The sequence below is a fragment of the Platalea leucorodia genome (assembly GCF_965183815.1).
Source record: "Platalea leucorodia genome assembly, chromosome: 3".
NCBI classification, from domain to species: domain Eukaryota; kingdom Metazoa; phylum Chordata; class Aves; order Pelecaniformes; family Threskiornithidae; genus Platalea; species Platalea leucorodia.
In genome coordinates, this window is record NC_138825.1 from 88,003,173 (window position 1) to 88,025,840 (window position 22,668).

General features: G+C 40.7%; 1 protein-coding gene across 1 annotated transcript; it reads right to left on the minus strand.

Annotated features, from left to right (window-relative positions):
* Positions 1-816: 816 nt before the first annotated feature.
* Positions 817-17,064, minus strand: CFAP206 (cilia and flagella associated protein 206; the record flags this gene model as incomplete). Its single annotated transcript, XM_082305481.1, has 12 exons — positions 817-1,047; positions 4,130-4,273; positions 5,509-5,702; positions 7,731-7,868; positions 8,577-8,775; positions 10,911-11,030; positions 11,851-12,059; positions 12,986-13,144; positions 13,411-13,599; positions 14,713-14,803; positions 15,133-15,216; positions 16,957-17,064. The coding sequence occupies 12 exons, from the start codon at positions 17,062-17,064 to the stop codon at positions 817-819; spliced, it is 1,866 nt and encodes a 621-aa protein (XP_082161607.1).
* Between the last annotated feature and the right edge of the window lie 5,604 nt (positions 17,065-22,668).

The window sequence follows — 22,668 nt, forward strand, 5'->3', positions numbered from 1 at the left end:
CCACAATGAAATAAAGCTAAAAACCTTTTCCTGTTGTGCTTTAGTTTTTCAAACACGAGTGAAACAGAGCTTTCAAAAAGGTCCCTCAAAGTCAAGTTCCTACGGTTTCCAGCGTGCCCGCCAGCACAGTTCAGCCAATGAGCGCAGAAATCACTGGAGACCTACACGGCTTCCAGGGCCGTCCAAGCCAGATTCCCTCCTCCCAGCCTCCCTGCCTTGGCCTACGCTCGTAACGCCCGTTGCCCTGCCAAGACGCTTGGGATAACGACGGCACTAACGGACAGGCCCGAGGACCCAGACGGACCACGTTTTGCTGGTTTTTACCTTCTTGACGATTCTGCTCGAAGGGTGGAGCTGTGACATCTGGATGAATCTCTCGGGATCAGTTTTGTTTCACGCCAATGGGAATTACTCCTCCGTGGCAGCTGCAGCGTTGGCCCTGTATCTCATAAAAGCTATTTGTCTTACATTATCCTTTTCATGTACCAAAGACATGGCTCTTAAGGACAGTGTTTCAGCAAGCAATCATTGTATTAAAACCTCAAGAAAATCCCAGAACACACACTATACATTTAAATGTTAGTTTAAGTTAAAGTCTTTGGGAACATCTTGATTCTAAATTGCTGTTTAGAATCTGGGTGTTTCAGGCTTATCTTTTTTATCACTTAATGCCAGTCAGCAGCCCCAACAGATAAGGTAAATGAAATAAATCAACTGCTCCTGGAATCAACAGACACAGTTTGTATCTTAATTCAGATATATGCAGGGATTTTTATATATACACTCAATATACACCTTTAGGTTTCTCATTTTCACTTAGGTTTCATCTACTGCTCTTGTTAAGTCTACTTTGACCACACGAGTAGCAAGAGATGATCCTCCTCGGAGACCTTCCAAGAAAATCTGTGGTCGGGGTACGTTGCTTGAGTTGTCACGCTTAGTCTGGGTGCTAACGTCTTTTGGCAAGTACACTTGGCTGGAGTTCTCTCTTCTCATATGGCTGCGATCAGTCTGCATGGCACGAGTTAATTTGCGGCGCAAATTGGCCTAAAGACACAAGAAGAATCAGATTAAGCAAAATTTTGTTTGACCGTTTTAGCACTAGTGTACACTCAGGTGTGTTTGTATATTTTACATCTATGGGCTTCACAAACCTGGAACGTGGCCCGCCTCACCCTGCAGTCAATACACAGTTGCAACTGCGATTTGGTAACTCCTGAACTAACCAGATGTGTCAACAGCGCTGTACGCAGCCCACACAATTTTACACCAGCCTCGTATTGCTTTCGTGTTTTCCTTTGGTCACTGTGCTTCAAATTTTGTTAAATGCTGGAGCCTTCGTTTTGTTAGGATAAAACGTTGTTCTCACGTTAGGCTCTTCCAGCACTTCAAATTAATTTCAATCAGTCTGAAAGCACACTGAATGGGATGGCAGGCAGATAAATATCTTTGGGCATCTGAAATCTAAAACAAGCTTGAGGATCCCAAATGTTGTGGATAACCAAACTACAGGATCAAGCCTTTGTCTGGTTTCAAACCAAATGTGATGAGGTTTAGGTGTCGGTGTCACAAAGTACCAGATAAAAGGGAAAAAATGCCTTCTTTCAAGACATTGCTTATTAACCCCTTGGCAAGGGGCAAAAGGTAAGGTAATTTATGATTAAAGCTCTGTTTAAGCACAGAAACTGCTGTAGATAAAACAACAAAACCACTTCTCACAAAGTGTTTTACAAAGTCAGCACTTGAAACAACAAAATGTTCCTTATTTCAGAGAACAACCTATGTCAGCAATGATGTAAAACACCGCAAATCATATGACATAATGTTGCCATCAGTCTTGTGTGGTGGGATCCAGACCCCTACACCTAAGTGAGAAAGTCCCTGAAGTCCAGTCCAGTCAGCGGAGACTGGAGTCAGTGGAAGCTGGAGAGTGATTAAGTTGACCAAATTAGGTGTTCGCATCAGCGTGAGTCAAAATCTTCTCCAGACTCCACTAGCCAGGTCTCTGTCAACTGGAATGGAAGTTGAAGCACCTATGTGTAGACACATTTTATCGTAATATAGATAGATAATCTATTAATAGATCAATAGATATCTTAACCCACAACTGAATCTTATGCACAGTGTCATCAAGAAAAATACAGGAAAGAACAATAAGGAATTTACAGAAGAGACGGCATGGAAACAAAGACAATATTTTAGTCTTTTTTTCTGAGGGTTTTAATGACAATTAAAACAAAAGCAGGTATGAGATACTGTTTCTCTGTTAAGTTTATCCCTCTTGAAAACTGAATGTATGCTATTGCAAGGCACTATGCTTGCAGAGAAACAAATGTGAGCTGCGAATTTTACTTCTAACATCAAGTAGGTGTTCTAACAAACTCATATTTTAACACTTCCTATCACTGCAAGTTTTCTGTCTAAGTACGAACAACAGAAAAAAAACCCAAGGCATCTGAGCTCATCCTCTAACAAAACCCGCAAATGCGTCCGATGCTCCCCTGAAAGTATCAAATTCACAGACGCACTGGTAAGCTATTTCTGTTATTTTAGCACTTTGATTCTAACTGTTGTATCACCTCCATATTACAAATTCAGCATAGTCCCTGTAGACCAAACGCTTTTGCATGCATCTGGGATTTTTTGTTTCAACTCAGCATCACTGATCTCCCATATGGACAGCTGAGGCTAAAACATTCTCAGCACTTCAGAGTACTTTCTCTACGTACTTCAAACTAATGAGCTACAAATCTGCTTGTGAATGGTCTTCATGCTCATCTATTGGAAAACATCCACCTTTGCTTACGCTAAAGATAAACCACTGACCGCATCTTACATTTATTTATGTACTTTTGTCCATTACAGAAGCAAAGGAGGCTTTTAGCTAGGCCTCTTGTAAACCTAATCGGCTTCTTTATATACCTCATTAACAACTATTACTTAGAATCCTTTATAAGCTGGTTAACACTGGCAAGACTTTTCACTCCAAAATTTTGGTTTCCTTTCATAGGGTTGGAGATTTCATGGCAAAAAGAACAACAGAGAGGAAACAGGCTGCACAGCAGACCACAGGCCTCCACAGTGCATCTGTTCACAGAAAAAAAAATAATCAGCCCTGCAGTATTCTGTGTCCAGTGGATATCGGTAACTGCAATATTCCCTGTACTCACAAGTTCATTTTGACTGAATTGTGAAAAGCAGGTGCTACACCTTGACAACTGCATGTGCCAGCAAACCATAGAAAGAAGCTTTTTAAATATACACTGTTACTTTAAAGGTTTTTATCTATGTGGCTAACCTTCTGTGGACAGACTGTGATTTCCAATCCAGCAGAAAATCATCATGATAGTATAACAAACACTTCCTCTGGATTATATACACAACACAAAACCTACTTGCTCTGTTTCTTACCTCTCCAGATTGGTCCTACATGAAAGGGGGATTTTTTTTTTCCCCAAAAAAAGCAGAATTGATTTTAGCAAACATGAAGAATCAGGATAAAATGAAAAATATTTCATTATGCAAAAAAAAAAAAAACAAAAGGCCTCATGCTTTGATACCTTTCAAGGATGGATAAGTGAGCTCAAAGACAGCTTCTGCAGAGGCAAACACAACCAGAGGTATTCCTAACCATTCTGTCTGCCAGTTACTACATTTTTCCTCTTCTTACTTGATGGTGATGAATATTAATATAAATTGCTCGACTTGCAATAAAGTTTTGCCTGACCCAAACCTTTCTGCAACTTTTCTTTTAAAAAGAAAGTAAAAGAAAGTACATAGCAATATCATCAAACTGTTAAATTTGAGTGTAAAGAAACAACTTAAAAATTCAATGCTAATCAACAAACTCTTATTACTTAAAAGAAGGCAAATGAAAAATTTGGAATGAATGGACATAGCAGCGGAAGCACTGCCCAAAAAAACTGGGGAAAAACATGGAAAAAGTGGGAGAATAAGAAAGTCTAGAAATACGGAGAGAAAATACCTGGAAAAAAATATTGAGCCAGTTTTAACAGAAGTATGTCTCTTTGAATAAGGTTAGACTTATGTTGCAAGGAACAAAAGTTTACAATAATTTATTCTGTACTTTGTTATCCAACAATGACAATCTGGTAATCACAATACAAACCAATTTTATAGCTTTTCTTCTCAGTTCCCATTCATTCCATTCATAGGACGTCACAACAGTTGGAGGCAAGATATGAGTATCAGTTTGAGTACTACTGTCACATTTTGTGGTTGGTTTTATCAAACATTTGTCTGCATTTCTGGCCTGGATGAAAAAAAAAAAACAAAACCAAGCAAGGCATCAATGAGAAGAATACAGACATCTAAGGAAAACACCATATGGATATGCTACTTTTTAAAAGCAAATAAAAGCCTGCAAACTGCAAGTGGATAATGAATTTTACATTAAAAATATTTTTGTTCTCCCTGCCCCTGCTACAAAAGAAGAAACCATTAAGTATTCGATGAATTTAATTTCTGACAGAAAACCCTTTAGGCAGAGGCCACAGCTGAATTTCAGACTCCCACATCCCAGGTGAGTGCTTTAATGACTGGATTTTGATAAAAGGGGATCCCATCACCACCACCAGTATTTTATGATGCAGGCACCTCAGTTTATCTTTATGAATGGACTAAAAATCACAAATCATAATTAGGAAAAGTGCTTACATCTCTGACAGAGCCGTGACACAAATCGCATCTTTCTCATCATGGGCCAGTTCAAGACTACGTACTTTGCACTGCTAGGGACCTAGAATTCACAATGTGTCACAGAGAATGTCTATGAATCCAGATCAAGTCTTTGGATTTCACATGGTAGCACTGTCACATTCATTACTGATGAGACCCCTTTCATTTTCTGATATATTCCATAATTCCTGTCCCCAGATATCACTACACCCTCATCCAGCACATACTGATGAACTGCTGAGCTAAAGCTCCAGTTAATATGGTATCTGGCTTATCTTCTATTGCATTTATTTACTGTCCCTTTAAGCTACTTTTGCAAAAATGAGAAAAAGAAACATCAGACACAGGATCTTAGAATCATAGAATCATAGAATCGTTAAGGTTGGAAAAGACCCTTAAGATCATCGAGTCCAACCGTTAACCTAGCACTGCCAGGTCCACCACTAAACCGTGTCCCTGAGCACCACATCTACGAGTCTTTTAAATATCTCCTGGGAGGTATTCTTGTAGAGGTTCTCCAGCCTTCCTCTTTCCTAGGCTAAGGATGAACAGCTTTTATCGCTGCCACAATCCTTTGGCTTTACATATTCTCCTATGAAGAGATAAGGTGAGAACAACATCAAGGGAAAATGTTTCTTATCAACACCCTGAAGACCTGGAAAAGATGGACCTTCAGACATTCTGTATGACTGGCAGATGATTATACTTCTTTTCTAAAACTGGGTATCATCTGTTCTCTTTCTGTTCTAGAAAGGACAGACCAACCAGTGACCCAACAGCTGTTCAGCAAGAGGCATGGGCAACGTGTACCTGTGCATACGGAGCAAGGTATTCAAACTGATGACGAAGCTCAAGCAGTTGAATTAGCTCTGCATGTTCTTTTGCTTTTTCTACATTCAGTTGAACGAACTTATCTGGATCTTGAGCAAAGCTGTATGCAGCTTCCTTGGAACTGAAAACATAACATCTCTCCTTGTGCTTCAAAATTCCAATAGCAGGATTTCCTAAAAAAAAGCCAAAATAAAACAAAAAAACCCAAGCCACAAAATAAAACAGCAAACAGTATGATATCCAATACAAAAGACATTTGTAACCAAGATTCTGTGTTTCTCTCGAGTCAGTTTCACTTCCTTTTTCTGAAATCAGAATAAATCCCTGAAAGTAAGCTTTTTAAATATAGAAAAGTTTAGTTCATTAAGTCAGTACAACTGCTTTTGATCAGTTCTCATCCAGCATGCCTGAATGCGCGTCTGTCAGAAAAACAACAGGTAACACACCTATAGCAAAGGCATAAGAAAACATTGCCCATACCCACAAATGTTTCCTCTATAATCTCCAGCAAATATTTGATTGCAGATCAGCAGTCCATTTATACCAAAGGGCATGACCCTGAAATTAACTGAAGAAGCAGATGAAGCAGCTGACAAGCTGAACAATAAATTAACAGAGAAAATGTCAATAAAGGCCAAATAACTTATATAGGAAAACACAAATTGAGCTCAAGGACAGTGCCAGGCTCTGCTTCAGCTGTTATTTCCCAGGAAAGACCTAGAATCATCATAGATAGTGCCTTGAAAATACTAAATGGCACTACTCAGTGGCAATCAAAAAAGCAAAAAGAATGTCGGGAATTATTAGGATGCAAACAGAAGGGGAGAAAAAAACAACATTATAACAACCTATATGCTGCATTTGTAATACTACATATTGTCCCAACACAACAGAGTAAGAAAAAGTAAAATGAAGGGAGCTGGGAGTGATCAGAGGCTTAGAATACCTTTCACAGAAGGAGGGGTTAAAGAAAGAGGCCTCTTTAGCATTAAAAAGAAGCAACTGCAGAGAAATAATGTGATATGGGGTTATAAAACCATGAATTGCATGCAATATAAAATTACTATTTGCTAATTTTCCTAATAGAAAGACTATGAGGTCTTTGATGAAATTATCAAGCCAGAGCTTAAAACCATCTCAAAAAGAAGTACCTTTTGATAGTATATATATATAATTATAATCGTGGGACTCTCTGACAATAACAATATCCCATGGCAAACTCTAAATGGATTCAAAAAGCAATTAGATAAATGAAAAACCTCTACCGGTGATTATTCAACAGAAAGGTACGGGCACAACATTTATCTGAGGAAATCCCATAACCACTGACTGCTAGAACAGGGAAGGATGTAATTAAGGAAGGATCATTCCTGCTTGATTTCTAATTATCTTCAAGTGTTCATGACTGACCACATGCAGAAATTGGATACAGGGCTAGAGAGACCTTCAGTCCAACCCAGGACAGCTGTTCTCATATGCAATACTAGATAAGTGTAAGTAATTTACGTTGCCGTTAAAATATCTATTTTTTAATACTGCCAAGAAACGGCAGCATTTTCCTCCCAAACTCCTGTCAGTTGAAGAAAGTTCTATATGGATAGGTTCTATAAAGGATAGGGAGACAGAAAACATTAACTGATGGGGTAGCTGAAATAAGGTTTGCTTTCAAGACAAATGACCATAGAAGGTACAAAAAAAAAATCCTATGATTAGTTGACTTAATCAAGTGCACTTTTGCATTCTTTTCAGAGAATATTTTTGGTACTTTATATCCACTGTTTAAAAATACATATGATGTAGGCATGAATGGGTCTGTTTGAAACACAGATACACAAAATAAAAGGAACCACCATTTTCCTGTGCCTGTATTAAAATACATTAACAACAATAAACAAACCTGCATTCAGCTGCAGTGTAGGTTATACAGATGCACATACAGCAGGAGGAAACATTTATCCATCTCATCTTGTTTCTGCCTCTGCTTGCTTGTGCCTACTTTCTCTTGGAGCCCTCCTACCTTCTATTTAGGGCAGTTTATTTGTGTAGTTTTAAAAGAAAAATTCAACAGGGGAAATAAGTTATCTGGGGTGAAAATTACAAACATGAAAATACAGTACTCCAGCTTTGACATAAGAGGATGCATTGAGAACATGTCTTTATGTAAATGTAAAGTATGGAAAAGACCTAACTACAAAGCGTACCTGGGAGGATGAAGCCTTTCACGCCAATTGCATGTGCACAGAAACCATGGTACTGGATTAGCAACTGGTCAAAATTATCAGTAGTCTCTGGAAAAAGCCATTCTTGGTTCTTGAAATCAGAAACATTCACTCTGGCTCCTAAGAAAAGGTTTAACAAAGGAAGGATTTCAGTAACAAAACATCAGATGTTTAGAATATAATAATGTTACAGGATGACCAGATTACTGCGGTCTATCACAGGACGACCTGCAGTGCCAAGATCCCAAAAGCCAAACTTTAGCCCTGCCTTAAGAGAGATCCTACTGAAAAATCAGCCCCGCAGGAGTCTTCCGCAGTAGCATTAGTTTCCTTTGGAAACAGGGGATGACAACAGGAAGGTAATATCTTATTCTTCTGTTTTGTTTTCACCCACTCACGCATTACAAATCCCCTGGAGTACAACCTGGTTACTAGGGATGCCATCTTATAAACAAATACTTCTGGTAACCAAAGCCCCATTAAGTTAGCTTTTTTATTCCCCCCCTCCATTTCAGAAGTTCTGGAAAGTATGAAAAGATATAAACAAACTTAAGAAATGTCAAAAAAAAAAGTAGAAATATTATTCTCTGATCATTCCGCCATTTTTATAAGGTATGTTTGTATCTAGTAGCTATGTTTTAATTTTATATATAGAAATAAAAGCCCAAACTAGACTACATGGAAAATAAATCCACACAGTACAACACTCAATTTACTGTGCAAATTCTGATTATCAAAAAATTAATGTGTAGCACCTTCTGTAAATAAAAGTCCAACCACAAAATTTTGGAAAATGAAGGAAAACAAAAAAGTAATAACTTCCAGTACCCATGGTTTCTCTTATCCTTTCCTCATCACTTTTCACAGTCACTCCTTCCAGAAGAGATGTTAGCACTTCCTCAGGAAAAAGCTGTGATTGGATTTCCGAGAACTGTTGGAGATTGTTAGTCATATTTGTGAGGAAGCTTAGCAGTAATATTTCGTCCTGAAAGCCGGTCCAGAGGTTAGACAGTGCAACAAAGAGAGGCTAGAAAATAAAGAAAATTATCTGAGATCCAGATTTGTTTTATGTCTGCAGCGTAACCCAAGTGTCGTGCACAACAACCGCTGCTATGAACAAAGCGGGGCTGATCTCCAAGGCCTTTGGCATCCAGAAATTCCAGGGCAACTCCTGGAGACTGTAAGAGGAGCTCCCATCATGTATGCCCAAAGCCAGAGTGGTATTTTTCTACATTTTACTCCAAAGCCTCTCCCAAATACATTACTCTGAGACCATGCTTAGAATTGAGCGCTTCACCGACAATACAGTTTTATAACTGAAAATAAGGCGTACAGGAATAAGAAGGACCAGAAGAAACGCACCTGGTTAGCTACCATTATTACAAGAACAGCCAACAGACTCAGCTCTGGAATTCATCTGCATCACTAATGCCGTGGAAATGTTATGGTTACAAAAATGGAAGAAGCTAAAGGAAGGGCAGCAAGATCAAAATCATTCTTACTAGAATAAACAAAGAATATTAATGAAATCTACTATGTTTCCTAAAACAAATACTACAAATATAGGCCTTATCCTACCATTTTTAAAAGGCAGACTGCTCTGCTTCTCTACATTTGTAGAGGATCCAGCTTCTCAGTAACTAGCTGAAGACAAGAATAACTATTTAAATGGTGTGTTAATAGAGAAATCTCTACCCGTAAAAGACCTGAAATCAAAAGACGTTACATGTTCTGTCTTCAGCAGAGAAGAAAAAAGAACTAACCAGCCTGAAGAGAGAAGAAAATCTAGGAAGGAAGCAGACAACAGCAGACAGCTTTTAGGAAAAAGGGTAGCACGTATATCAGTCACTTAAGCCCCACAAAGATACAGAAGAAGAGAAAAAAATGCTTTGAGCAGCTGGATGAGAGGGGAAAATGTTCTCCAAATGAGAACATCCAGCTTATAAAAATCACAAGCACACATAAACTGAAGCGTCAGATCACATCTGAGATGCACCTCGGTTAAAGTGCCATTCCCATGAGTTTCTAGCTCAGATGCCCTTACGTGAAGTGTAAAAAATACTCTGAGTAGGTGGTGGGGGCATAATCTTCCTTCCTCCCTCCTCCACGGTAGACTTTATTTTGCTTTCTAATTATTTGTTTAGAAGGATGAAATATAACCTAACATATGTATGAACTAGATGCTAGTTCAACAGCTAACTACAAGGAATTAAAATGATTGACGTCTCACACAAAATAATGAGCTCTTCCATGAAAAGCAAATTAAATGAAGTTGGTTTCCGACATATTTCTCTCCCATTTCCTTTACACCATGCCACCATAATAACCCCTGGTTTTCACAGGGTCATCGAGCACCCTCCTTCACAATACCTGCAGTTTGGATCACTCATTCCCTCTTCCTCCCACACCTCCCGCCCATATCCCGTAGCTCCCCACTAAGGGTGAAACAGTAACAGAACATGGGTGGTGCAGAGGTACGCGGCTGCCCGCTGGTCAGCACACAAACCAGCAGGTAGTTGTGGCATTCCCGTTTCAGACTTGATCTTAGGAGGGCTCTATTGTGTCTCTCTAGTTGCTTGTTTTTCATAAAACTTGCAGAAAATGACATATTTTGAGATCTCCAGACTCTGACAAATTTGACTGAAACTGGCCAACCGGTTCAGAAGCTGCTGGGAGGGGCAAAGAGGCTGAAACCCCCATCACAGAAACCTGATTTCTTTAGAAAAATTATATCAAGGAGTCATACTGTAATTACAGGAATTGCTATCTGAAAGGACTTTAAGAGAATCACACTCTGATGTGCTGTTATCCGTCATCATTGTGTTCTTACTATTTCTGCAGGGAACAGGAGAATATTTACACAAACCAGGAAAATATCACTGTAAATGTACAAATATTGACAAATGACTCAAGACACTTACAGTAAAATACCATTTAATTCTTTCTCCCCCTCTTTGTACCTTGCTTTTCTTTTACCTTGAGATCAAGTCTTTTAGCTTAGTTGCCCCTTCAAAAATCACAGATGCTGTTATAATAGAGAGAAAATAATGTAGCCTTTTTCTTAACACAAACTATGTGAAAATACACTGGTAAAGTATTTTGTAATAGTTTAGTAATTTTTTATAATTAAGAAGAAATAGGTTTTCCATTCAAAATACTTACAAAAACTTCTTTGGTATCTATGGAAACCTTATCCTGCACTGTGTTTTTCAGCTGCTCCATTGTTGCTGCAAACTGCACATTCATCTTTTCAACTTCTTGAGCACTTGTAATTGCATCAGACTGGAAAGAGAACTTACTTCAGGTAAGAAGTATGGCAGTCAAAAAATCAAGTATTTAGTAAGAAGTATTTACTTGGATCTCTTCATTCAATTATTTTCAGACAACTGTTTTCAGAAACGAAATGCACCCTAACTTTCCAAAAAATAAATTTTTCCTTAAGTGTTCAGGTATAAAACCAGGTGCTTCTCTCAAACATATACTAGTAATTTTTTATAGAAAACCTCTACATTTTTATAATGAAGAAAACTGGAAAAAAAATTAAAAGAGAATTATTTTTCCAAGCTTTATGATATACAGGAAAAACTAATAAACCCCTGCAGTTTCTCAAAAGGCAAATGAAAAGGTCTTCATAAACAAAACAAGTTTCAAGAATTTAAATGGTATTCCTTGAAGACCTCTGATGACTCCCTATTTTTGGGGGATATCTGCAGACTAGAATTGAGGTAATTTATGGATTGAACAAGGAGATTTTTTCTCTCATGCCTTTTGGGGCAGAATGACTATCAATAAGCAAACAAGAAAAAAGTCCTTCTTTTTTAGTCCTTTGTTAAACCAAAAGAAGGAAACCTCCAGAAATGAAATGGAAGCACAATCACACTGCAGCAACCAATTAATTCACTTTGTGTTTTACCTGACGGTAGCCAAACTCAGCAAGTTAGGTACAAAGTTCAGCATGACAGATGATGTAGGTTCTCACATATTGAGATAAATTTTATTTCTTTTATTTCTGAATCATTTTTCTTATATTTCTGCCCTGTACAAATTGAATACATTCCATCTGCAATAAAAACCCGCAGGATATAACGTGATGGTATCTCACCAGAAGGATGCAAAGGAAGGCCTCATATTGTCTCACATTGAACAGTGCTTCTTTTAATTTAGAAGAACTAAGCTGTGTATATCTGTGTTGGTCTTCCTGCATGGCTTCCAACAGAGCTGTGTACCGGTGGGCTAGCGTATGGCAAGTATTAAGACCTGCATCGACAGTCCGTGTAGCTGACGGAATGCCTTCATTGAGAATGGCTGGCACTGTTTATATAGAATAAATAAGAGATATGTATAAAAAGAATTCTTTAAATCATTCGCAAAAGATTACAGTGCAGTATTTGAGCAAAGTAGACTTCCAATCAAAGTTCTAAATTTTGTCCTTATATTCATGCATTTCCAAATGCCTGCATACTAGATGCAACCACTGTATCTTACTAGCCAAGTGGTTCCAAATAGTCAGAATTACAGGTCTGGAAATATCACAGCCAAGTCAAGGACTGTGAGAAAACTTGCTTTATAGTAGAGGCAATTCAGTTGATAGTACTGACATGGGTTTCCTGAGAGACTTCAGGCAATCTGCACAATTTTCAGTTCTCGGTTTCCTCTAAAACTGGGCTGCAGACCTTTCTTACAAAGAAGTCTCCACACTGAGCTACAATACTACGTGCATATTTACAAAAACATTTCCACTGACGAGGATTGAAAATGTAAAAGGTTTCTGAGAACATGTTAAGAATCCAGAGAGGTTACTCTAAATTATCAGAATACAGATAATGCCCCAGGAACTTTTATCACTTCTCATTACACATATGCAACAGAAAATTGTAATTGGATTGACAGTGTCCTTTCAGGACTTTAATTAAGTATTTTTAAAGGCAAACATTACATATTTAATTCACTTAATGGCAAGGGATCAGGGAAAAGTTATCACGAGGTAAATTAGTGCATGAAGTTAATGCATATAATCCCTCCATATCAACCACAGCAGGCTCACTCTTAGCTAAAAAATAGTAGCCTACATGGAAACCTATAATTAAATACCAAATATGTACTTTTCCTTCAGGTTTACAGACCCTGAGTGAAAGCCGTTTATCTAGAGAGATGGGGTATTATTGGAGCCACTACAGTGAAGAAGGCCAGGAAGAATTAATTGGGAATACAGAGCCCAAACACAATTGTCTACTTACAGTCATCAATGCTGTTTCCTCCTTTCCTGCATTCCTTGTTGTACAACCGAATTCCTGTGACTAGCATGGCAAGATTTTTCAGCTGTTGCTCTTTGTTCTTCTTACTGAGTGAGATGAAAGTAATCATCTCTGTCTGGGGGAATACACTCTGCAGGGCAGCTAGAAGCATTACAAAAGGTGAGAAAACCCTCCATGTGGGGGAACAGAAAAGAAAATCATTAAACAAGCAAAAACACCCTCTCCTGAACAACTGCAAAAAGTAGGAAATCTATGGCAAGTTTAGACTTCAAGGCTGAGCAGTGACAGTTTGGGCAGTAAGCATTCATCACAGTTTACCACATCTGTATCTAAAGATCAGCAAAGAGAAGGTGAAATTTTATTTTTCAATACGAAAAGCCCAATTTCACAGCTGGGAGTTTACTGACCTGTTACTTCCCTGACAACCTCAATGTCTGTTGGGGATCCCAAGCCAGAGCTCAGCAGCATGTAGCTAACGATCTTTCGATACACATTCTCCATTTCTTCTTGCACACGAGGACGACTATCTGTGATATCTCTGACCACGGGAGCCAGCCTTTCCTCCAGAACACGGTGCTGCTCGCTGAGTAATTCAGCTAGGAAAGAAGGATTGTTAGAAAGTGCTGCGTAAATTATTTAGAATTTGGGTTGTACAGAGGGTGCAATTCATTTCCACAGTCAGAGCACCAACTTAAGGTTTTTGAAGCACAGATACATGGAAGACATGTTCAAGGTACCATACCATTATAATTAACAGTGGAGTTAAAACATTAACATAATTAGCGTGATTAACATCAGTCAGTAGAGTCCAGAGAACTCTTCAGGCCAAATTAAGCAGCAAGTCTCTGGCTCTCTGGACCCCTCTGACTGCAGTAGGACCTAACACACACGCGCATATTTCATACACACCTGAAGTTACATGCCCAAATCTGGATGCTACTCAGGATCTCAGAATCTTACTGGACTTATTGAGGGTACTGAGCTTACTGAGTCCAGAAGACTTTGGAGCAGCTTTCTAGTTTTGCTGATTTTTGGTTTTAATCCATGCTAACAAGAAAACATTTTCATTACCTCTCCACACAGGAATGTTTATTTTTTGTCTACTCTTGTTCTGTGCCTCTTGTGTCCCAGCCAGCCCTCACTGTCCCATTGAGATCCAAAGTTACAGTTACAGCAGAGACATTTTCCCCATCTCATTTTTCTTCCACATTCCCATTCTCAGTCCGCATGGTCTCATCTCACTGATGAGACCAAAACATACTTGGTTAAAACCATAACTGATTGTTCAAGATTTGCTCATCTCAATTAGGGGTACTGATAAAACAGCAGGTTCTCTTTCGGATACATGAGTGCAGTTCTGGGTACTGGTTCTTTGAGATACACAGGTGCAGCGTAAGTTTTTCTTGCTGAAGGCAGCTAGCCACTGCACCTGAAAGCATAGCTGTTCTCAAGCGATCTAATACATTACATTCAGTAAATCTCTCAGACAGGATGAGATGAGCGTACTCTCAAATCTAATGTGCATTTTTTCCCTACTATATCCATACTGAAACATCATACTCCTATATAGTACATTTCTCCAAGGATTTTTATTTTGCTTTGCTGCCAGCAGTCATTTAATAGGAATCATTATTAGCCGGAGAGAGAGATTAAATCCTAAACTCAAAATCAACTTCTTCTATGAAAATATTTATTTATATTGAAATTACCTCGGTTTGCATAGTTCATATCAAAGTAAACCTGCATCTTAATTGTGCTCAGGGATGGGTTTGTTGTGTCAAGCAGCCTGGTCACACAGAGCTAAGAAGAGAGACAGAGAAGTGAGTTCCTTCTCATCACAGGGGAAACGTCTGAACTGACAGTGACTATGCTACAGTTTTCACAAGAGCAGTAAAGCCCCCTCCGTACCATTCTCTCGACATACTGTGAACAGTATGAAGTATAAGGCATTTTTTTACATGAGGAAACATATATTCCAGTCTTTAGCTACAGAACCATGAGAATAAAGTATCATTGAATTTTGAAAGTGTTCATATCAAAATAAAATGTCATTTTAGTTACAGGAACAGGTAGGAAATAATGCTATAGTCTTAGCTAAGTACTGACTCTCAACATCATGTCAGAATTACCTGGATAAGATTTTGCACATCCTTTTCTGTAAGGATTTGATCCACATTAAAGTCATTTCTTGGATCTAAACCAACAGCTTTCACCTAGAGATTGCCAAAAGAAAGGTATTAATTTACATCTCAACATTCACTCTTCGCAACTCGCCTTTTATTTTCTGAAAAATCTCAGATGCCGTAAATATTTCTTTACTATTCTTTTTTTCCATTTCAATCTTTGATAATGAAACAAAGTTACTTCATTTCACACATGTTGCCAGTTTCAATCTCAGTTCTCAGACAGAAGCGAAAAAAAAGTCTATTTGTGATGCAAACTTTGTAGAGAAATATTTAAATACAGCTTCTTTAAAAATTTCCTGGAAAAATATTTTTCTAAGTAAAATTTTATAAAAATCCATCGTGGTTGTTTATAGACTTTGCAGTTGGTGTTGTATGCATCAATATAAATGGTTGCCATTTGGATAAAAAATTCATAGTGTTCTACACACAGGGAAATATGTGCATGTTTGCAACTGGTATGCTTGCTGGGTATCTTGCCAGCCACATGCGAAAGTTTTTTACCCAGGAAAATTTTCTTGCTTACAATTAATATTGCTTTTGATCCCAATGTATTTTTTAAAGGCATGGTGTCACCTTTAGGAAAAAAATGGCAGACTAACAGTACTGCTGTGAACCATTTACATTCATCTACAGCTTTATCAAGAGCTAATTCTGTTCTTATACCATCAATAAAGAAAGAACCGAGCTCCATCTTTCTGCAGACACAGCTTTGCAGATGCATTCAGACTATATTCTGCAGCAGTGCCGTGTCTCCAAAGATGAGATGCCGAAGTGTATAATGTTTTTTGAGGATACTTACAGCTGTCTACCAAGGACAACACTGAGATTTATTCAATTTCATTTTTAGTTTAAGTGGGATCCAAGCCCACTCCTTCAAATATTCAGCCCATTTATACTACCTGGCCTGGCCTAAACAGAGAAACAAACAAAAGAATCCATCACAATAGAGGGAAGAGGTAAACATCAAAGAATAAATAAAGCTGCTGCAATAAATATTCACCTATGCATCATGCCTTTTTGTTCATTTATGAAAGAGTGGGAAGAAATGTTATTAAAACTTGGGAACACTTCTCTTTTTCACTTTAGAAAGAAAAAAAATGGTTTATCTGCCTGCAGAAGAAAACTAAAGGAGAACTCTCATTCAGAGTTCAAAGAGTTCCCAGGACGCAGTACCTGCGGCCTTTTCAGGGCCTTATACTCGCACAAATAGCAATTCAGAGGAACAAAATACTTTTTCAGGTCTTTAGGACCCTATCACTGAATGCCCCTTTAAAACTTCCCGATGCGGGCTACCAGAAACCGAGAGGTTTCCAAGTTCAAGTCAGCCCCGAAAGCCTGGGCTGTCGCCATGCCAGCCTGGGCGGTCGCCATGCCAGCCTGGGCGGTTGCCACGCCAGCCTGGGCGGTAGCCACGCCAGCCTGGGCAGGCCGCTGTGGAGCTGCCATTTGAAGTCTGTTGACTTTTAAGACCAAAGGAACGATTTATGTCCTCGCTTCACGTCGTTCAGCCGGAGCAATGCCAGTCAGCGGCTCTGGGGGAACTATTCACCCTACGTAAAATTAAGCCCCTACCTCACGAAAGCCTTAAAACCGGTTTGAACTGCCAGGCTACGGGCACCCAGGTTTGAAACTTCTGATCTACATGCTACCAATACATATTTATCTTAATATTTTACGGATCGCAACAGAATTTGAACCGGATTAGAAAAACACCCAGATGGAATAATAATTAAAAAAGCCTACCCTAAACATTTAATTTGCGCTTACCATGAACGCCACCAAGGTTTCAGAAAGAGTCTGTCCCCGGGCGGCGCATTCTTGCCCGATTTCGCGAATGATTTTCTTGATGACGCTTTGGGTCCGGTCACAAGCCATACTGGACGAAGACACACGTTAACGGGATTAACAGGTTTTGAACATTTCGGGTGCGTCTCCAAACGTTTCTCCTCAAGCGGCTGAGGGCCCCCCCTCGCCCCCGCACCGCCGGCCGGGGGCCGCCCGCCAGCTCCTCAGCCCCGCGGCTCTCCCGCCGCCGCCGCCGCCGCTTGCCGGGGCACCCCGCTCCGGGCCCTGCAGCGCTCCCACCGCCCCGGGCGCCCCCAAAACCTCCCGCTCTCCCCCGGCTCCCCCTCCCCGGCCCGGCCGGCGGCAAAGGGCGGGAGCGGCCCGCCGCCGGGCGCCAGCCGCCGGCCGTTGCCATGGGGACGCGGCCCGGCCGGGCCTCGGGCGCTGCCGCCGCAGGGCCTGTGCCGACCTGCGTGGGTGCGGGTCTGCAAAACCTGCGCCTACGTACAACACGGAGGTGCACGTAGAGAAATACGTGTTTATACGGCATACATATGCGCGTGTACGTGCAAAACACATATACACGCACGTGCCTGCGTATATACCAAACACAGGTATATAGAGGCGTAGGAATATATGGGTATGTGTACATAAACATCTGTATGTGCATACAAACCATGTATGTGGACGGCTATAGCTATATATAAATATACATACATATGGATGTATAAACGTGCATAGATATATTTACCTAAATATATACTCGTATATACAATACATATGTGTATGAATAGGCAAAATGTGTATATGGATGTATAAACATGCATACGTACCATACACAGGTATATGTACTTAAATATATACTTGTATATGCAATATATATATATATATGAATAGGCAAAATGTATATATGGATGTATAAACATGCATACGTACCATACACAGGTATATGTACCTAAATATATACTTGTATATGCAATATATATATATATGAATAGGCAAAACGTGTATATGAATGTATATGTATATGCAAAACATACATATGTGGTCTCACAGCCCAGAAAGCCAACCGTATCCTGGGCTGCATCAAAAGAAGCGTGGCCAGCAGGTCCAGGGAGGTGATTCTGCCCCTCTGCTCAGCTCTGGTGAGACCCCACCTGGAGTGCTGCGTCCAGCTCTGGGGTCCTCAGCACAGGAAGGACATGGACCTGTTGGAGCGGGTCCAGAGGAGGGCCACAAAAATGATGAGAGGGCTGGAGCACCTCCGCTATGAGGACAGGCTGAGAGAGCTGGGGTTGTTCAGCCTGGAGAAGAGAAGGCTGCGGGGAGACCTTATTGCAGCCTTTCAATATTTAAAGGAGGCTTATAAGAAAGATGGTGACAAACTTTTTAGCAGGACCAATAGTGATAGGACAAGGGGTAATGGTTTTAAAATAAAAGAGGGTAGATTCAGACTGGATATAAGGAAAAAATTTTTTACAATGAGGGTAGTGAAACACTGGAAGGGGTTGCCCAGAGAGGTGGTAGATGCCCCATCCTTGGAAACATTCAAGGCCAGGCTGGATGCGGCTCTGAGCAACCTGATCTAGTTGGAGATGTCCCTGCCCATTGCAGGGGGGTTGGACTAGATGGCCTTTAAAGGTCCCTTCCATCCCAAAGCATTCTATGATTCTATGTAAGTATGTCTATATACACATAAACATCTATGTGTATATACAAAACAAAGAAGTGTATGTATACATATACATACATATACATATGCACGTATATATGCATATGCAAAACATACACAAATATCTTCCAAAGGAGCTTATGACGGTAGGAGGAGGCAGGAAGAGCAGCAGGCACAGCTTTATGATTTATTTCTTTGTGTATTCTCTGTTTTACTCACAGCTCCTAGGGCTGGAGCTGCCAGCGGTGGCAGGGCAGCCTGGCAGAGGCAGTGCCGCAGGCAGAGAGGTTCTCCTGGCCATGGTGGAGCCATGCTTGAGATGCTTGAGAAGCTGGGGGTCCATTGAAGAGTGGCCGGGAAGACCTGTCCCCTGGGGAGAAGAGGAGGAAGGTGCGATCGACGATTGCCTCCATGAGATGGTACCCAGAACGGTGGGACAGCAGCGCTGCAGGGGCTAAACGCCAGGCTCAAGGCCACTTTTGTCATAGGTCCCCCTGGGCAAAACACAGCAACACAGCAAACAGCAAAGGCTGAAAGCAGCCATTAGCCACCTCTGCCAGGCAACCACCACACAGCTATAAATTCAGTCTAACACGCTCCGATCAAATCCGTCGCTATTTCAACCCCCTCCTCAAGCCTCACGTTGGGCACCAAGAAGGTCAGTGGTGGGTTGACACCAACGACCAGCAAAGAACCCACGCAGCTGCTTGCTCACTCCCAACCCTGCAGTGAGGCTGGGGAGAAGATAGGAAGAGCAAAAACGAGAAAACTTGTGAGTCAAGATATAGACAGTTTAAAAAGTAAAGAAAAGAGAGAAAATCCCCCAAGAAATTCAAAGGCAATCACTCAGCAGCTCCTACGAGTAGATGGATGCCCAGTCTCTGAGCAATGGCCACCTTGGAAGACAAAACCCCCGAAGCCAAAGCCCTGCCTCTTCTTCCTCTACCTTAGCTTGTGTAGCTGAGCATGATGTTATATGGCATGGAATATCTCTTTGGCCAGTTTGGGCCAGCCATCCCGTCTCTGTCCCATCCCAGCTTCTTGCCTGCCCCCGGCCTAGTTGCTGGGAGGGCAGAGTGGGAAAAAGAAAAATTTGAGCCTGTGCAACCAGACAGCCAAAATACCCATGTGTTATCAACAGCGTTTTAGCCACAAATCCAAAGCACAGCATCACAGGGGTTACTGTGAAGAAAGTTACCACCATCCCAGGGGTTGCTGTGGAGAAAGTTGACTCCATCCCAGCTGGACCTGGTACAGATAAATACATATACACCTATAAATGCACACAATACATAGATATATGCGCCTATATATGTATACACAAAAGGTGTGTGTTTGGTATACAGTGAGTGCTGGAGACAGAGGTGGCACAGACGAGGCAACTTCCCTCTGCAACATGAGCAAGAGAGCCAAGCTTGCTTTCAGGTCTCATGCTTGCTGCTGGAGGTGGCAGTTCCCCCGGGTGTAGCGGGCTTACAGCCTGCAAGCAGCAGCCCAGTGAGGCCCAAGTTCATCCTCAGCTCTCGCAAACACCAGCGAGCACGCCACTGGATGATAGTGAAGCCTTGCTGTAATTAGTTCAGTTAGTCAATACTCAATTAATTCAAGCTTTTCCATGTCAGAGAGAGGAAAGAGTAATAGCACATTAATGAAATTTAAAAGCCATGTCCCTAAAGTAAGCTCAAAAGGCACAGGGAATGCAGGGATAAGGGCTGACAAGCTACACCAGTTTTCAACTGATTTAGTTTTTTCCCTTTGGTTTAAGGTGTCAGACAGAGAGTACTCTGCTGAGAATTGTGATAGGATCGAGGTCATAATTTTTTTCCTCTGTGGCCTCAGACAAGTCACTCTTATCAGTAAAATTAAGATGATACTATGCTACCTGGAGAGTAGCTGCAGGATTACATCCACGTTCTCAGTGTGTGTACAAAGGTACAGTGCGATGAGTCCCAGCATCACCCGTGGGAAATGCCTTGGGAAGGTCTGTGGAGCAGGCATCAAAATAATCCTGCAAAGGACATTGTGAAGTCTTAGGTTTCATTCTAGCAGCACAGCTAATGGGGCTTCTGAATATGTCTTCTGCATTCCCATTTTGAAAAATCTTAATCCCTTCAGATCAGTAATTATAGCAAGACCTTTATCAAGAGAACAAAAATCTACAGGACCATTTTTTCCACAAATTGCAGGATGAGAAGATTTCAGGGCCCTTCCTGGAGTAGAAGCGTGTCGCTGTTAGTGAGCTTAGGGTCACAGAGATTCCCCTCTGTGCTTCCCAATAAATCACAGAAGAACCAGCTCTTCCATAGTTGCAGGTGGGGAGGAGCGAGCAGAGAAGCATATAGTTCTGGGGATTAAAAGAAAAAAAAGAGAAGGTGCCACTACCAGGTTTCTCTCTACAAAAGCAAATTTCAAAAGGCAGTGATAAAACCTGGTGCTCAAAGCAATGTCGGTAACGCTTTCTCCTGAAAAGATTATCAGCTAAAAGTGGGCGGTTTTACAGAGTTTAACCAAACACTATCTGCAGTAGAGATGGTGGCAGAATTTGCAGTTTTGCAGCTGCAGAAAGCCAGTTCCCATCCCATAACAGTCAGAGGCTAAGGCTAACACATTCACAGGCTTACACAAAGACTTTCAGAGAGAGCAGGAAGCCATAGGTAGGATTTGTCCAGGTTTTTAAGCCTGTATAATTGTGCAGTTTCGGCTCGACAATTTAAAGACTTTTTAAAGTCAATTTAAAGACTACTTCAATAAATTCTCTTTTCTTCTGGTACCTGTGTCTGTGTCTACATCTGCAAGTAGCACAACCTCTGCAGAGCAAAGCAGTTGGTGCTGAGGACCGGACGGCCACACCATACGTGCTTCAGTGGTTGTTACTTCAGCCGAGCTGTAGTCTGGTCCCAGCGGCTGGTGGTACATTTGTGGCTGGAGTGCATTAGGGGCGCTCCCAGAGCATGTCTGCAAGTTTAATTTCACCCAAAAGATTCACATGCTCAAAGCCTGCTCCACTATCCAAACCAAAGCACAGCACGTGAGGACTACCAAGAGATTCTCTCTGTAAACACAAGCCTGATCCTAAATTAAAAAAACGACACACCCTAACACACACATCCCACATCTGAGTTACCAATATTCACAGTCGTTTTAGTTTGCTTGACTATTTCCTGGAGGAATAATAAGATATAAGAACATCTTCAATTGAAATAACTGACATTCTTTGATAAACCCAATTTTGCTGTTGTCAGTAGGACACCTGCAAGCCAAAGAGCACTTGATTCAGAAGAAAAAACATTGGGAATAAATATGAGTGACTATATTGCAGTGTTACTGCATTCCTTTTGCAAAAGCTTACGTTATATGGAAATTCTGAAAAGCCACCAGTGCTAGCTCACACCTGTAAATCCCAGTAGGATACATCCAACTGCCTATACACTTTTAGGCTGCAGGCTGGAAGGAAAGGACAATGTATTTGCAGCTTAGCTTATTGAGAATTTAAATTGGTTTATTGTTTTAAGCATTTCAGTAGTATTAACCTGTATTTCAGATAGTACTGGAATTGAAAAGTTACAAACTGCCAGCAGCATTCTTACTAGAGAAAGAAAGAAAGGAAGGAAGGAAGGAAGGAAGGAAGGAAGGAAGGAAGGAAGGAGGGGAGGGAGGGAGGGAGGAAGGGAGGGAGGAAGGAAGGAAAGAAGGGAGAGAGGGAGGGAGGGAGGAAGGAAGGAAGGAAAAAGGGAAGAAAGAAAGAGAAGGACAGTCAATTATATATTTTCCAAAGAAAACTGTGGTTTCAGGGAAGGTTTGCAGTCTGTATTAGACCACAAAAATTAATTTAACTTGTTGGTAAGCTCCTGAAGACTTTAGGTGGCAGAACGCTTTTCATGATCAAAGCAGTTGGATTTCTCCCCTAGAATTAATATTAACTTTAAGTTTTAAACATAATTCCTGGAAATGGAGGCTTGGTTTATCCAGTGTTCTTGTAACCAGAATGAAAGACCCTTCTTATTCCCTCCTCAAAAACTCTC